Here is an 18413-nt window from a genome sequence, read left to right as displayed (position 1 = left end):
TCATGCGGGCAATTTCATCACCTATCACCCGTCATCTTTAATCTACAGAACACCGTGCTGCCCTCTTTATGGCTACTACCTTAAGCATGTAGTAGCGGGCAATTTGAAAAGTTCTGTTAGCTATCATCCGCCATCTTTAATCAAGAGAGCACCGTGCTGCCATCTTTAGCTAGATACCTTTGAAATGTGGTGGCGGCAAATTGAAAAATGCCACATGCTCTTGTTTGGAAACAAACTCACGTGCTTTTTGACAGCTACCATCCGCCATCTTTAATCAACAGAGCATAGTGCTGCCCTCTTTAGTTTGAAATGTGGTGGCGGCAAATTCCACATGCTCTTGTTTGGTAAACATAGCCACGTGCTTTTTTGACAGCTATCATCCGCCATCTTTAATCCAGAGAGCGCCGTGCTGCCCTCTTTATCGCAGTAGATGTAAATTCGTCACCTGTCATACGCAGTGCTGCTATCTTTAGCTAGATACCTTTGAAATGTGGTGGTGGATAATTTAAAAAGAAAAATTCTACAGCAGTCCTCTCTCGACGCTAATTGCATAAGATGGCGGCTATACATGACTCCTTAAGGGTGCTTACGCAAGATGGCTGCTATACACAGGTTCTTATGAGACGCCCTTGGGATGCTTGCGCAAGATGGTGGTTATACAAGGCTCCTTATGAGACACCCTAGTGATGCTTGCGCAAGATGGCGGTTGCTCTTATGAGGCGGCTTAAGGGTCCTTGCACAAGATGGCTAGAGACGCCCTAAGGATGCTTGCGCAAGATGGCGGACACAAGATGGCGGCTATACACGTCTCCTTATGAGACGCCTTAAGGGTGCTTGCGCAAGATGGCTGCTGCTCTTAGCTTAGAGGCTAACGTGTCGTGCTAGTTCGATTCATTAAATTTAGGGCTTAAATGCAAAATGTTAAATATCTCGAAAGCAGTGCACCGTAGAGCAAAACGGACAAAATTTTTCTGCCTAATACCTAGGTTCGCAGTATGAGGAACAAGAAAATCATAGTCTAATGATGGGATCAACGGTTCGGTTCCTACTTAGGCCCTTATACATTTGCTCTGTTTTAGCTTGTATTGAAGCGAGTCTTCGTAACATGATCAGGTTTAGCTATGGTAGAGAGTATAACGTGCCGTGCAGGTTCGATTCATTAAATTTGGAGGCTTAAATGCAAAATGTTAAATATCTCGAAAACGATGCATCGTAGAGCAAAACGGACAAAATTTTTCCGCCTAATACGTAGGTTCGTAGTATCAGGAACAAGAAAAAACATAGTCTAATGATGAGATCAACGGTTCGATTCCTACTTAAGCCCTTTGCCATTCGCAGCTATCTATTTCTACAAGATGGTGGCTGCTCTTATGAGAAACAAGATGCCTTGAGACGTCCTAGGGATGCTTACGCAAGATGGCAGACACAAAATGGTGACTATACATAGCTCCTTATGAGACGGCCTAGGGGTGCTCGCACAAGATGGCGGCTACTCTTATGAAGAAAGCTAGCTTAGAGGCTACTGCGCAAGATAACAGCTGCTGTTATGCATGTGGTGGAGGGCAATTTGAAATTCTATGTGCTTAATCAACAGAGCACCCTGCTGCCCTCTTTAGCTGAAATGTGGTGGTGGATAATTTGAAAAATTCTTTTGACAGCTATCATCTTTAAACAAAGGCGACTATACATAGGCTGTTAAGGCCTTATCATTCTCCTCCTCCTCCTCCTCCTCCTCCTCCTCCTCCTCCTCCTCCTCCTCCTTCTCTACCTCCTCCTCCGCCTCTTATGTCAAGGCATAGCTTTATATCGAACAAGTTTAAACCTGCATCGCGAAGGCAAGCGTGTGCAGCGATAACATTATTGTGCATGTTTAGACTTTCGAAACATAAGAAGAGTAGAATCAAACGCTGTACTCGATACGACATGTGATCAGAACATTGATTGATGCGTTCAGAAAACAAAATAAGTGATCAAGACTAGAATCGAACAATGTACTCAATACATCATGTGTTTAGAATATGTCAGGGGATACGCTTGTTCTAAGAAGATCAGATTGAAACATAACAAGACTAGAATAGAACACTGTAATCGATGTTGTTAACTTCAACATGTGATCAGAACATTGATTGATGTGTTCAGAACACAAAATAAGTGATCATGACTAGAATCGAACACTGTACTCGATACAACATGTGATCAGAACATTGATCGATGTGTTCAGAACACGAAATAAGTGATCAAGACTAGAATCGAACACTGTACTCAATACAACATGTGTTTAGAACATGTTAGGGGGTACCCTCGTTCTAAGAAGATCAGAATGAAACATAACAAGACTAGAATCGAACACTGTAATCGATGTTGTTAACCTCAACATATGATCAGAACATTGTTTGATGTGTTCAGAGCAAAAGTACAATTTTGATGATTTGCGCAGCTAACTCGCTCGGTAAACGATATAGCCAAAGTATAACTTCAAATTATTTACCTTCCATCATTCGTCTTGTGTGTAAAAATCAGTCGAACAAGTTATCGCATAAACATGGCTGAAAAAAAAATCGTGATAGGGTATGGAACCCAGGGGTTACATCTTATCAGAAGGGCAAAAAGGATGAAAGGACTCTTCCTCCTCCTTACCGCACATTCCTTGGCTAAAGGGCTAATGGGCTAAAGGGCAAATGGGCTAAAGGGCTAATGGGCTAAAGGGCTAAAGGGCTAAAGGTGCAACAACCTCATCGATCGCTATCAGCAAGAACGCTTGTACTTTGTTAAGTGTAGAAAATTAATCTTTATTGGTAAATGGTTTTATGTTCAGAACAAGGAATGGAACCTAGGGGTTACGTCTTACCTAATAAAATCCCCGAGGTGCGATGAGTTACGTTTTTCGAACTAGTGTTTGGAACACTGAACTTTTCAAGATGGCAAGAGTGAGGTTAGCAATGTTCTGTTGTTGGATTTTAAATTCCGCGCTACAACATGCATAAGGTGGCAGCCCTTGAGGTTTACTCCCGTAAAGATGGCAAGAGTGAGGTTAGCAATGTTCCGTTGTTGGATTTTTAAAATTCCCCGCTATAACATGCAAAAGGTGGCAGCCTTGAGGTTTACCGCCGTAAAGATGGCAGCAGTGAGGTTAGCGACGCTCCATTGTCCTTCAAAGTGAGGTTAGGGTTCGTCAAGAAGACAGCTGTCAAAAAAGCACGTGGCTATGTTTACCAAACAAGAGCACGTGGTCGTGACGTCACGGTCACGTAGTATGCTGCCTCAGCATGTAAAGTTCAATGTCTACACCTACGTAGTTAACACTCTGCTATGTTCACAAGATTTTTATACATCACTATTCTTTAAGCTTTAAGTTCATTCACATAGGCTATGCTAAGATAGCAGGACAAACACATGCGAACTTTGTACATTCTAATAGAATAAGTTTAGTACTGTGTGCGTCATGGATACATGATGTGTGCACGCATTTAATCTTAACTATACGTAATGCTGCTGCTTTGTTTACAAGATTTTTATACATTGCTATTCTTTATGCTTTAAGTTCGTGCACACACAAGCGATACTCGTACGATCTAGCAGGAGAAGTTTAGTACGATAGTCGATACATACATTATCGATAGGTGATGTGTACACGCTTTAGAACATAGCTCTACTTTATGCTTTAAGTCATGCACATGGGTTAGGGATACTCAAAAGCGATTGCTACATGCTCTAGCGGAAGAAGTCTAGTACGATAGTAGATGCATGTAAAATCGATAGGTTATGCTAAGATAGCAGCACACTTACATGATTTTAGCACAATCTAGTGGGAAATGTTTAGTATGATAGTCGTTTCGTGCAAAATCATTAGGTAATGTGTAAACGCTTCGAAACAAGGCTATTCTTTGTACTTTAAGTTCATGCGTACAGGTTATGCTAAGATAGCGGCACAATCTAGCGCAAGAAGTTTAGTACGAGAGTCGATGTATGTAAAATCGATAAGTAATGAGTACACGCTGTATAACATGGTTATTCTTCGTACTTTCAGTTCATGCATCTTAGTTATGCTAAGATAGCAGCACAATCTAGCGGAAGAAGTTTAGTACGATATTTGTTGCATGCAAATCGATAGGTGATGTGTACACACTTTGAAACATGGCTATTCTTTTTACTTTAAGGTCATGCGTATAGGTTATGCTAGGATAGCAGCACAATCTAGCGGGAGGAGATTAGTACGAGAGTCAATGCATGCAAAATCCATAGGTAATATGTACATGCTTTGAAACATGGCTATTCTTTGTACTTTTAAGTTCATGTGTATAAGTTATGCTAAGATGTCAGCACAATCTAGCGGAAGAAGTTTAGTACGAGAGTCAATGCATGCAAAATCGATAGGTAATGTGTACACGCTTTGAAACATGGCTATTCTTTGTACCTTATGGCCATGCGTATAGGTTATGCTAAGATACCAGCACAATCTAGCGGAAGAAGTTTAGTACGAGAGTCGATGCTTGTAAAATCGATAGGTAATGTGTACATGCTTTGAGACATAGCTATTCTTTGTACTTTAAGTTCATGCGTCTTAGTTATGCTAAGATTGCAGCACAATCTACCTGCAGAAGTTTAGTACGAGAGTCGATACATGCAAATTCGATAGTTGATGTGTACACGCTTTGAAACATGACTAATCATTGTACTTTAAGTTCATTGGTATAGGTTATGCTAAGATAGCAGCACAATCTAGCGGAATAAATTTAGTACGAGATTTGATGCATGCAAAATCAATAAGTAATGTGTACACGCTTTGAAACATGGCTATTCTTTGTACTTTAAGTACATGCGTACAGGTTATGCTAAGATAGCAGCACAACCTAGCGGAAGAAGTTTAGTACAATATTTGTTGCATGCAAAGTCGATAGGTAATGTGTACACACTTTGAAACATGGCTATTATTTTTTACTTTAAGGTCATGCGTATTGGTTATGCTAAGATAGCAGCACGATCTAGCGGAAGGAGTTTAGTACGAGAGTCAATACATGCAAATTCGATAGTTGATGTGTACACGCTTTGAAACATGGCTATTCTTTGTACTTTTAAGTTCATGTGTATAAGTTATGCTAAGATACCAGCACAATCTAGCGGACGAAGTTCAGTACGAGATTCGATGCATGCAAAATCGATAGGTGATGTGTACACACCTTTTTACTTTAAGGTCATGCGTATAGGTTGTGTTAAGATAGCAGCACAATCTAGCGGAAGGAGTTTAGTACGATATTTGATGCATGCAAAATCAATAAGTAATGTGTACACGCTTTGAAACATGGCTATTCTTTCTACTTTTAAGTTCATGTGTATAAGTTATGCTAAGATAGCAGTACAATCTAGAGGAAGAAGTTTAGTACGATATTTGTTGCATGCAAAATCAATAAGTAATGTGTACACGCTTTGAGACATAGCTATTCTCTGTACTTTAAGTTCATGCGTATAAGTTATGCTAAGATAGCAGCACAATCTACCTGCAGAAGTTTAGTACGAGAGTCGATACATGCAAAGTCGATAGGTAATGTGTACACGCTTTAAAACATGGTTATTCTTCGTACTTTCAGTTCATGCATCTTAGTCATGCTAAGATAGCAGCACAATCTAGTGGGAGAAGTTTAGTACGAGAGTCGATGCGTGCAAAATCGATAGGTAATGTGTACACGCTTTGAAACATGGCTATTCATTGTACTTTAAAGTCATGCTAAGATAGCAGCACGATCTAGCGGATGAAGTTTAGTTCGATGGTCGATGTATGTAAAATCGATAGGTGATGTGTACACGCTTTGAAACATAGCAATTCATACTGCTGCTCTGTTCCCAAGACTTTTAAGCATAGCTAATCCTAATGCTGCTCTTAGCGACGTCGAGCTAAGGATTGATTACGTGACCGTGACGTCACGACCACGTGCTCTTGTTTGGTAAATATAGCCACGTGCTTTTTTGACAGCTGTCTTCTTGACGAACCCTAACCTCACTTTGAAGGACAATGGAGCGTCGCTAACCTCACTGCTGCCATCTTTACGGCGGTAAACCTCAAGGCTGCCACCTTTTGCATGTTATAGCGGGGAATTTTAAAAATCCAACAACGGAACATTGCTAACCTCACTCTTGCCATCTTTACGGGAGTAAACCTCAAGGGCTGCCACCTTATGCATGTTGTAGCGCGGAATTTAAAATCCAACAACAGAACATTGCTAACCTCACTCTTGCCATCTTGAAAAGTTCAGTGTTCCAAACACTAGTTCGAAAAACGTAACTCATCGCACCTCGGGGATTTTATTAGGTAAGACGTAACCCCTAGGTTCCATTCCTTGTTCTGAACATAAAACCATTTACCAATAAAGATTAATTTTCTACACTTAACAAAGTACAAGCGTTCTTGCTGATAGCGATCGATGAGGTTGTTGCACCTTTAGCCCTTTAGCCCTTTAGCCCATTAGCCCTTTAGCCCATTTGCCCTTTAGCCCATTAGCCCTTTAGCCAAGGAATGTGCGGTAAGGAGGAGGAAGAGTCCTTTCATCCTTTTTGCCCTTCTGATAAGATGTAACCCCTGGGTTCCATACCCTATCACGATTTTTTTTTCAGCCATGTTTATGCGATAACTTGTTCGACTGATTTTTACACACAAGACGAATGATGGAAGGTAAATAATTTGAAGTTATACTTTGGCTATATCGTTTACCGAGCGAGTTAGCTGCGCAAATCATCAAAATTGTACTTTTGCTCTGAACACATCAAACAATGTTCTGATCATATGTTGAGGTTAACAACATCGATTACAGTGTTCGATTCTAGTCTTGTTATGTTTCATTCTGATCTTCTTAGAACGAGGGTACCCCCTAACATGTTCTAAACACATGTTGTATTGAGTACAGTGTTCGATTCTAGTCTTGATCACTTATTTCGTGTTCTGAACACATCGATCAATGTTCTGATCACATGTTGTATCGAGTACAGTGTTCGATTCTAGTCATGATCACTTATTTTGTGTTCTGAACACATCAATCAATGTTCTGATCACATGTTGAAGTTAACAACATCGATTACAGTGTTCTATTCTAGTCTTGTTATGTTTCAATCTGATCTTCTTAGAACAAGCGTATCCCCTGACATATTCTAAACACATGATGTATTGAGTACATTGTTCGATTCTAGTCTTGATCACTTATTTTGTTTTCTGAACGCATCAATCAATGTTCTGATCACATGTCGTATCGAGTACAGCGTTTGATTCTACTCTTCTTATGTTTCGAAAGTCTAAACATGCACAATAATGTTATCGCTGCACACGCTTGCCTTCGCGATGCAGGTTTAAACTTGTTCGATATAAAGCTATGCCTTGACATAAGAGGCGGAGGAGGAGGTAGAGAAGGAGGAGGAGGAGGAGGAGGAGGAGGAGGAGGAGGAGAATGATAAGGCCTTAACAGCCTATGTATAGTCGCCTTTGTTTAAAGATGATAGCTGTCAAAAGAATTTTTCAAATTATCCACCACCACATTTCAGCTAAAGAGGGCAGCAGGGTGCTCTGTTGATTAAGCACATAGAATTTCAAATTGCCCTCCACCACATGCATAACAGCAGCTGTTATCTTGCGCAGTAGCCTCTAAGCTAGCTTTCTTCATAAGAGTAGCCGCCATCTTGTGCGAGCACCCCTAGGCCGTCTCATAAGGAGCTATGTATAGTCACCATTTTGTGTCTGCCATCTTGCGTAAGCATCCCTAGGACGTCTCAAGGCATCTTGTTTCTCATAAGAGCAGCCACCATCTTGTAGAAATAGATAGCTGCGAATGGCAAAGGGCTTAAGTAGGAATCGAACCGTTGATCTCATCATTAGACTATGTTTTTTCTTGTTCCTGATACTACGAACCTACGTATTAGGCGGAAAAATTTTGTCCGTTTTGCTCTACGATGCATCGTTTTCGAGATATTTAACATTTTGCATTTAAGCCTCCAAATTTAATGAATCGAACCTGCACGGCACGTTATACTCTCTACCATAGCTAAACCTGATCATGTTACGAAGACTCGCTTCAATACAAGCTAAAACAGAGCAAATGTATAAGGGCCTAAGTAGGAACCGAACCGTTGATCCCATCATTAGACTATGATTTTCTTGTTCCTCATACTGCGAACCTAGGTATTAGGCAGAAAAATTTTGTCCGTTTTGCTCTACGGTGCACTGCTTTCGAGATATTTAACATTTTGCATTTAAGCCCTAAATTTAATGAATCGAACTAGCACGACACGTTAGCCTCTAAGCTAAGAGCAGCAGCCATCTTGCGCAAGCACCCTTAAGGCGTCTCATAAGGAGACGTGTATAGCCGCCATCTTGTGTCCGCCATCTTGCGCAAGCATCCTTAGGGCGTCTCTAGCCATCTTGTGCAAGGACCCTTAAGCCGCCTCATAAGAGCAACCGCCATCTTGCGCAAGCATCACTAGGGTGTCTCATAAGGAGCCTTGTATAACCACCATCTTGCGCAAGCATCCCAAGGGCGTCTCATAAGAACCTGTGTATAGCAGCCATCTTGCGTAAGCACCCTTAAGGAGTCATGTATAGCCGCCATCTTATGCAATTAGCGTCGAGAGAGGACTGCTGTAGAATTTTTCTTTTTAAATTATCCACCACCACATTTCAAAGGTATCTAGCTAAAGATAGCAGCACTGCGTATGACAGGTGACGAATTTACATCTACTGCGATAAAGAGGGCAGCACGGCGCTCTCTGGATTAAAGATGGCGGATGATAGCTGTCAAAAAAGCACGTGGCTATGTTTACCAAACAAGAGCATGTGGAATTTGCCGCCACCACATTTCAAACTAAAGAGGGCAGCACTATGCTCTGTTGATTAAAGATGGCGGATGGTAGCTGTCAAAAAGCACGTGAGTTTGTTTCCAAACAAGAGCATGTGGCATTTTTCAATTTGCCGCCACCACATTTCAAAGGTATCTAGCTAAAGATGGCAGCACGGTGCTCTCTTGATTAAAGATGGCGGATGATAGCTAACAGAACTTTTCAAATTGCCCGCTACTACATGCTTAAGGTAGTAGCCATAAAGAGGGCAGCACGGTGTTCTGTAGATTAAAGATGACGGGTGATAGGTGATGAAATTGCCCGCATGATAGCAGCACGGTGCTCTATTGATTAAAGATGGCGGATGACAGCTGTCAAAAAAGCACGTGGCTTTGTTTCCCAACAAGAGCACATAGAATTTTTCAAATTGCCGCCACCACATTTCAAAGGTATCTAGCTAAAGAGTACAGCACAGTGCTCTGTTGATTAAAGATGGTGGATGGTAGCTGTCAAAAAAGCACGTGAGTTTGTTTCCAAACAAGAGCACGTGGAATTTTTCAATTTGCCGCCACCACATAGAGGGCAGCACGGTGCTCTCTTGATTAAAGATGGCTGCTGTCACGTGGAATTGTCTGCTACCACAGGTATCTAGCTAAAGAGGGCAGCACTGAGGTTTGCGATGCAAGATGGCTGCTGTCAAAAAGCATTTTTCAAATTATCCGCCACCACATTTCAAAGGTAAGTAGCTAAAGAGGGCAGCACTGTGCTCTATGGATTAAAGATGGCGGATGACAGCTGTCAAAAAAGCACGTGGCTGTCAAAAAGCACGTGGATTTGTTTATCTCGAGCTAGTGAGGTTAAGTTGGTAGCACTAAGGTTTAGGCCCGCCAAGATGGCAGCACTGCCGATGACAGGTGACGCAAGAGGGCAGCACAGCGCTCTGTAGTTTAAAGATGGCGGATGGCAGCTGTCAAAAAGCATGTGGCTGTCAAAAAGCACGTGGCTTTGTTTATCTCGAGCTAGTTAGGTTAAGTTGGCACTACTGAGGTTTATTCCCGTCAAGATGGCAGTACTGAGGTTAGCGATGCGTTGTTGTCTGTCAAAAAGCACGTGGCTTTGTTTACAAATCTGTCAAAAGCACGTGGCTGTCAAAAAACACGTGGCTTTGTTTACCTCATGCTAGTTAGGTTAAGTTGGCACTACTGGGGTTTAGGCCCGTCAAGATGGTAGTACTGAGGTTTGCGATGCGTTGTTGTCGATGACAGCTGTCAAAAAGCACGTGGCTTTGTTTACAAATCTGTCAAAAAGCACGTGGCTGTCAAAAAACACGTGGCTTTGTTTACCTCATGCTAGTTAGGTTAAGTTGGCACTAGTGAGGTTTAGGCCCGTCAAGATGGCAGTACTAAGGTTAGCGATGCGTTGTTGTCGATGACAGCTGTCAAAAAGCACGTGGCTTTGTTTACAAATTCAAATCTCGCGCCAAAATTCAAATTTCCCGCCAAAATTCAAATTTCCCGCGGGAGGAGGAGGCCTCTCCCGAGAGCCGGAGGAGGAGGAGGCCGCCGAACCATCCAATTATACTACTCCCCTACACTATAATTTCACCCAGGGTGAATACAATTACTTATAGCCTAAATAGTAGTGCCTTATTCCACCACTTTACATGCCAATTTTCATTCAATTCTGTTCTGTGGCTCTGCGTTGATATGGACCAAGCAACAAAAATCTAAATTCATGAACATCTCTGTTAACATACCCAGTACGGGTACGAAAACTTATACAAGACATAAATGATCGGAAACTGTATCCTCTATAGCGTTTGGTATTTATCGATAGTACCACTAATAACATAAACATTGGAGAATTAAATGTTAAACCTTCTCCTAGACTACCATTTCACTCAGTGTGAATACAATTATTTACAGCCTAAAGTGTAGTGCCTTATTTCCTGGCTTTACGTACCTATTTTCAGTAAATTCTGTTCCGCTATTTTTGTTTTGTTTTACAAGTTGCTTTATCGCATCGACACAGATAGGTCTTATCGCGACGGAGGGACAGGAAAGGGCCAGGAGTTGGAAGGAAGAGACCGTGGATGGCCTTAATTAATCTTCAGGGCTGCCGACAGTGGGGTTCGAACCTACTATCTCCCGAATACAGGATACTGGTCGCCAGCTATTTTCTCGCGATGCGCATTCACACATACATACATACATACATACATACATACATACATACATACATACATACATACATACATACATACATACATACATACTGTACATACATACATACGTACGTACGTGCATACATACATACTGAACCCATGACCTTTGTGTCATAAGGAGCCAGAGTCCTAAATTCATTACATGAGGTCCCATATGAATTACAAGTCATGAGCTCTAGCTGAATTTTTTAATCTCTAACCAGAGACGGCGCGTGGAGAACAGGTGGTGATTCTCATTTTCATGCTACATAAATTACGTCACCCACGCGTTCAGAATGCGCAGGGATACGAAGTAGCTTGGCGGAACTATTTTTTTAAAGTAAAAGTACATTTTAAGAAGAATTGGTGACGAAACTGCCGTAGTAAACGTCAGGAAATCGTAAGTGAAACAATTTGGTTATTAGTGGTAACGACTTTAGACGCTAAACAGCTCCAGAAGGAAAATTGTCGAAACACGCGCCTGTTCGTTTAAACTCTGTTACATCGACCAAAATATAGTGCCTACCTTATGAGTTAATTTAACAACTCAGTTGGTTAAGAGAAACCCTTTAATGCTTATCATCAACACAGCTACTAAACTAAGCAGCTATGTGTTATGTCGTGATCAGCCATAATTACATTTATGTGGGGTCGAAAAGAGTGTGTAAATTTTTGGCGGTAAAGTCGGATGGCATGGGTGTGAGAGTAAATTTTATAAAAGAACGCCGTGCCATTTGCAATCCCGCATTGTTTTCAGTGAATTTGAAGTGAGCGCACGTTATTCAGACTAACATTTAAAAACTGGTTGTATAGACTATGTCCCCACAAGGGAAAGCAGTTTGGTCAAAGATGGCCATCTAACGACGTCTCCAAGTGGGGAGAGATTGTCAGTCAAATTAACAGTATTCCCATGTGGAACCGTCATGTAAATTCACGTTCAGGTAAGTACTCGTGTCCTCAACCCGAGGTGGTGCAGCTCTTCTCAGGCACACCCCCATTGGAGGTGAGCTGCATGCACCATTTCAACCATATACCAGCCCTCCTGCCATTCTTAAATTTCCAGCAGTACCGGGAATCGAACCCGGGCCCCCAGGACGGCAACTAATAACACTAACCGTTACGCTACGGAGGCGGACACGTTCAGGTAATAGACGGTAATTTTAATGCCGAAGTCCTGCCGTTCAATTAGAAATATCCTTGATTGACCTTATTGCGTGTGCGGATCGGTGATTTGACGAACGTGTTCAGTTCGCGAAGAAGAGAACGTGTGAAGGACATTTTTTGTCATTATTTTCAGGTGAGTGATGTTAAAAATAAACGAAAGGAAGAATATGTTTTGTAAAGCCACTATCTGTCGAGGTGGCTAGATAAAGAATGAGAGAGGCTGGTGGACCTGTTGAGACGTGAGACGACGTATGACGTATGATGAGGTATGTGAATTACCTTTGTTATAAAGTGCATGTGTTTATTTCATGATGTCACCATTTTATTTGTGTATCTGTGACGCATTTTATTTTATTTTATTTTATTTCGTAAAATGTCAGAGGAATACGATGAAAGGTCATTTTTATGTTTCTTGGATAAACGGAAAGTCGCGAAACTTGCGTGTGAAATGTTGTATAGTGGCAGATTGATGGCTGTAAAACGAATATAATGTCTAGAGCAAAGTATCATTTGCGTGCGTTTATTTTTTTATATTTGTTGTTTGCTAAAGTTAAGACATTAATTTATAATAAAATTCTGTTCAGTGTAAAGATGAAATTTATGTAAGTGTAATACGTGGTTTGCCATTTAGAACGAGTGCGCGGTAATGATGGATTGCCAGCTGTTGCTTAAGGCACATAGTCATGTGTTCGACGCTGTAAAATTTGTTAAGAGAATCTATGAGGCGAGACCGGTGTAGAATTGATGAGAGGAAAATAACGGTAAAATTTTTGTAAGTAAGTTGTGAGTTTCAGTTTCGGAAACATCGTGTTGTCAAATTCAGATATGCCGGAAGAGATGGTTAGTTTGTCACAGAGTGTTTTATGTAACAACATAGTGGGTCATCCAAGAGAGATATTCCATATTATTGTCGTGTGGAGAATTTGAAGTAGCAAGTGGTTCAAGTCTTGCAAAGATGGGAAGGAATGTGGATAAGGTTGTTGAAATCCTGTAGTGTTGAAGAGACTTTATGCCGGGATTTCCATTGTAGGGAACCCGAGGATTTATTTTGTGTAATTTAATTATATGGGAATAAGGTCGTTCCATAGTTAGGATTCCACGTGAAACCATAGGACCGTGATGGATTAAAAAAAATTTCAAGTGACGTTTTAAATTAAATCTCTTCGAATAATCTATGTGGGTCAAGAATTATATTTCATGTGAATTGTCAGCGAGGCAAGGTTTTCATTTGATACAGGTCAAGATAACATGTTTCCGTTATCAATCCAGCTGTTGGCCGATCGAAGCAGCTTATTGTTAGACAGAAACTGTAACTGAGATTTTGTCATTTGTAGTAAAGGTATGGAGTTAGATTTCATTATTTTATAAGAGAGTCGTTTTAGTAGAGACTTGAGATTCATTATCGAAGCGATGGAAATGACACGATGATACGTTATGCTGGAAATAACCATTTTCAGTGGTGTCAAAATTTGAGGATCGGTAGTGATGTTGTTTGGTGTTGTTGAGGCGGTCCAAAGTTTTGTGATTATTTTATTTGAATGTCGCGATAGCTGTCAATCCATAGAGTTCGTGATGGATGATTGTGTTTTTATTGTTGTTGGTTTCCAGGCACAAATGTAGGTTAATGTGAGATGAGGTCGTGCTTGTGGAAAACATGGGGTGCAGTAGTCCATCCACCCTAGAGTTGGGTGAAGTGCATTACGACACTCGAGTCTCATTGGCCTGAAATCATATCGAAGGAGGTGCCGAAATTAGTCCAAGGAACAAACCTTGCGATTTGACATGGGTTGTTTTATTTTGCGTTGTGTGTAAATTTATGCAGATTATAGGATGTAAGATTAGGATTATTAGTGTTATAATGTAAACTTACTGAGTGACGTCATGAAATACATAAATAGTACTGGTTATTATGACAATGTATTCTACTTCTTAGCCGCGGTGAAGAAAACTTTGAGCATAAACAGCATTAGGTCAATATTTTTCGTCAAAAGAGATGTTTCTGGTAAACAGGTCCGAATGATAACAAAATGTAATTAAACAGTTAGGGAGTTTAAAGAAACCATTCGTCCGGGATATATAAAATGTGTTGTTAATTATGATTATGAGATTACTTCATTTATTAATTTATTACATTCAGTGGAATCGTATTTTGAAAATTAACTTAAAACCAAGTGACTAACTTGAAAAGGTGTTCTGGAAATCTTAGTTTTGTTTGTTGGGAAATTTCAACTTATTAACGTAACGATTAAGAGTACATGTCCGATGGCAAGGGACTTTACTGGCACAAGTGTTGTGAGCTTTTCTTGTTGTTGTTATTGTTGTTATTTTGATTTGTTAAGCATCAGATGTGCTGGGGATTTATTAATGTGGAAACCTTGATCATCAACTATTGTAACTTAATTGTGTTCAGCTTTCAGCTTAGAAGATTGGATGGTCATGGATTCATCAACCTCGGTTACTTCGATTAGGTCCGTCTGCCAGCATAGCATCATTTTCCTTGCGGTCATCACCCACAATGACTTTAACGTAAATCACAAAGCTAGATGTCATTCCATGACATAGTCGTAGGTCACATCGAATCAATTAAGGGTCCATGCCGTACAACCACTGTGTGGCACATACCGATTGGACTGCCTTAATTATACCAAGAGTCCAGAGCTCGTGTTACGGGGGCTGGATCATCACGAATCATTATGATGGTACATGCAGTGTCAATGTAAACCGATTTTAGGGATCTCCAAACTTTTTAAATTTCGTTTTTAAATTAAGACGGTGAATTCTAGGAAGGATGCCCATCAGGCAATTGAGTTAAGATCTCCAAAGCCAGCGTCTCCCATCATCGTTATTGTTGTTATTTTTTTAAAGTACAAGACTGTTTTCGTTGATTTGAGGTGGTGTAATGTCACAAGTTTCCTCGATTGCATCGCCTATGGTTAATAAACATCCATTTATTTGAACTGGAGTCCTCTAATTGTAGACAATAGTTTAAATTGCTGAAACTCATCTCTTACCTAAGAAAGTGACGAAGAACCTATAGACGACCGAAGAGAAATATCGCATGCCGATTTGTTGATAGGTAAGGAAGGTAGGTATCATACGAAGGACATTAAAGGGTTCAATACATACAAACGTACGTACGTACATACATACATGAAGGAAAATTAAAAACTGAATTTCCTTCTTACTGTGGACACGATCAATATACTACAGAAATACCATTATTTTTTAATTTTGGGAAATGTTCAGACAAAACTCGTATTATATATACAGACAGACATGGTAACAAAAGGTGGATGGATTCTATAATATTTCTGTAATGTTTCCCAAATACTGTACAATTATATTTTAGTTGATATCCCTTTAGTCTCCCATTCCTTCTTTATTTGTGTGTTTCTTTCTTTCTCTTAATGTTCCCTTACATATTAAAGCTGGGACTTATTTATCGGTTAGGCTTATTTTCGAACAAATACGGTGAAGACCATAACTCTAAAACTTCCCAATTTAGCTACATAATATGCTACCATGATTACTGATAACAAGAACTTTTAGTGCCAGGTCTTAGGACTATATTCATCTGACAACTGTGAAATAATATAATCATAATTTTCTATTAAATGGCTAAATAAATGGTTCTTTAAGGTATTATGATGAAAATACCTTTTGTCATTTCTTTATACTTATTTCTTGAATATTCATCTAGAACAAGACTTTATGTTGTTCTAGGTGTGGTTCCAGAACCGGCGTGCCAAATTCCGTCGCAATGAGCGCAGTATTCTGGCTCAGAGAAGCTGTGGACTCTACGCCGCCGCCAGACCATCCCCCGAACAACAAGGCCAGGGCGCAGAGCAGCCGTTAGCGCCGCGTCCGTCAGCCATGGTACCACAATCAGGTACAACAGTCGTCAGTGCTTTGTACAGTAGCGTAGCCAGAAAGGTGATTGTGAGTGTGTGGTGTGCGCATGCGTGAGTGTCTTTATAAGGACACTGATATACAAGTGAATTATGTTGATATTCAGATTGCAGTACACTACAAAATCTTACAGAACGAGAACAATACGATCAAGGTCAACAGTTTTGTTTATTATCAGTTTCCGTTTACTTTCTTTCGTAAAAATTCCATGGGGAGGGGTTCCCCTTGGCTACACCCCTGAGTTTTGCGAATGTTGAAAGTGCTTATATAATTATTACCGTAGAATGGAGTGAATAGGAATGATTTTTTGAGATATTTTCATATGTCATCTCACTGATATATTAAGCATTTTACACTGGAAGAGATGCTACTCCCTTTGATCTTCATAGTGAAGTACTTTTATAACAATTTTGCAGCACAGTTTCAAATCTATTTACAAAAATATCAGCATTCCTATTCACCCCGCAAAATTCTATTCTACCTTTAATATGGGTGGAAAGAAACGACATACACATGCCATAAGGTATGCTTAAGGAACAAAGATTGTTTATTGACTAATATGTGTAGAAAATTGATAATAACTGGCACTAATTTTCAAACACTGAGATACAAATTTGTAGATGAACACATTGTTTGAACAACTGATAAGGAAAGTCTTCCAGTGTTAACATCACCATAAGTTGAAGTCAACAGAATGGAATTTTAACAGCCCATTTCTTTCCGCTGTGGGGGATCCACAATCCCAATTATAGCTCCCAAATATCATCCATCTTAGGCCATTTGAACATCTTACCACTATCAATTTTCGTTGGGAGGTGTTTAGTGAACTTTACATTTACTTCATCTGCAGAAACAATGTCAACAACACTTCCAATAAACAAAGTCCGTTTGGAGGATGTTTGTTTAGCTGTCAGTGAAAAATCTGCAACAACCCAGTCACCAGACTGAATGTCTCGTTTCCTGTAAACACCAGCGAGCTTTTCTCCATTTACGCAAACTTCATCAACATTTCTGGTTCGTTTGTCACACCTGGATGGTTCCCTTCTGTTGGTATCAGTAATTAATGGTCTCTTGCGTGCCTTTCTTTCACTCTTTTTGGCACTGCACGTATCAATATCTTCTCCACTGCTTACAGAAGTGTCATCATCCTTAGAATGAATGTCTGTTCCCTTCACACTCTTACCCGGGATAACATTAAGTTTTCGCCATCGAACGGGTGTTTTTGGCTGGTCATTGTAGCGCAGTTCATTAAGAACAGACAGGATTGAATCATCAGCTACCTGAGTGTCAGCATGGGTGTTATCATTCACAGCATTAGTGCTTGGAAGGCGTTCTAGCACTTTCTCACGATTAAGAGGAATAATGCCACATTTCTCAACGCCAGATTTAATATTCTTCTCCTGGTTTTCCTTTATAACACACATGCGTTTGTTGAGAAGACGAGAGAATACTGCCTTTGGGACACAAGTTGCTGAGCGCCCTTCCTTTTTCTTCCATTCTAGTAGAATTTTCCGTCATGATACCTGCAGTGGGTGGGATAAGGCGACGTCAAGTGGCTGTGTGAGATGAGTAGAAATTTTTGGAAGGAAAACAAACTCAATCTCATATTTCTCACACATCCTAATACCATCGACAGTCAAATGAGAGGACAAATTGTCTCCAATTAGGACTTTTAGCCCAGGAAGATACCTCACAAATGGTATTACAACTGAATCAACCAGTCTTCAAAATATGTAGCATCGAACCAACCTGATTGGCTCCTATTATATCGTGTTCCTGCAGGACCACCAACTGTCCAGGTGTCGTACAGATGAAGTGATTTTTAAACAACATAAGGAGGGAGAACCTCCCCTGCACTAGTGCATGCAAACATAAGGGAAGTTGATGCTTTGCTGCAATTTAAGATTCGCTCTGGATATTTAATGACTCGTTTCATGATTACCGTACTTTGTTCCGTCCAGGGTCATCTGTTAGATTGGTTTCATCATAGTTGATGATGTGAGTCGGTGGAACGTCAGCAATACTTTCCTTAAGGTGGTCAAAATACTCATTGACTATGGCCGAAGAAACTTCAGCTCTAGATCTTTTAATGTTCTGGCACATTCTTTCAGATATTAGCTCTTTGTGACGCGCTAAGAAGTTTTTAGCAAATTCAATTCCCGGCAAGTTGTTCTTAAATTTCTTTTCAATTACTCCCTTCCTGTCAAGATAAGCTTTAACTATCAAGCGCAAATCAGTTACATCCAAAGGAAACCCCACATTGAACATGTCACTAATCTGGATGTGATATGGCCTTCAATTTCAGGAGATAAAACTGTCTGCCCTC

The 18413-nt window shown here is 40.4% G+C and overlaps 1 protein-coding gene across 1 annotated transcript in view; it reads left to right on the top strand.

The window, feature by feature from the left end:
- Positions 1 to 18413, top strand: part of LOC136880733 (paired mesoderm homeobox protein 2) — a 214391-nt gene that overhangs the window by 161853 nt on the left and 34125 nt on the right. The window contains exon 3 of the mRNA XM_067153321.2: positions 15902 to 16067. Within this exon, the coding sequence (XP_067009422.2) occupies positions 15902 to 16067 (166 nt within the window). The remainder of the gene's footprint in view (positions 1 to 15901; positions 16068 to 18413) is intronic.

The sequence above is a fragment of the Anabrus simplex genome, chromosome 1 (assembly GCF_040414725.1).
Source record: "Anabrus simplex isolate iqAnaSimp1 chromosome 1, ASM4041472v1, whole genome shotgun sequence".
NCBI lineage: Eukaryota > Metazoa > Arthropoda > Insecta > Orthoptera > Tettigoniidae > Anabrus > Anabrus simplex.
Note: the sequence above shows the minus strand (reverse complement) of the source record. Positions and strands in the feature narration are given on the sequence as shown.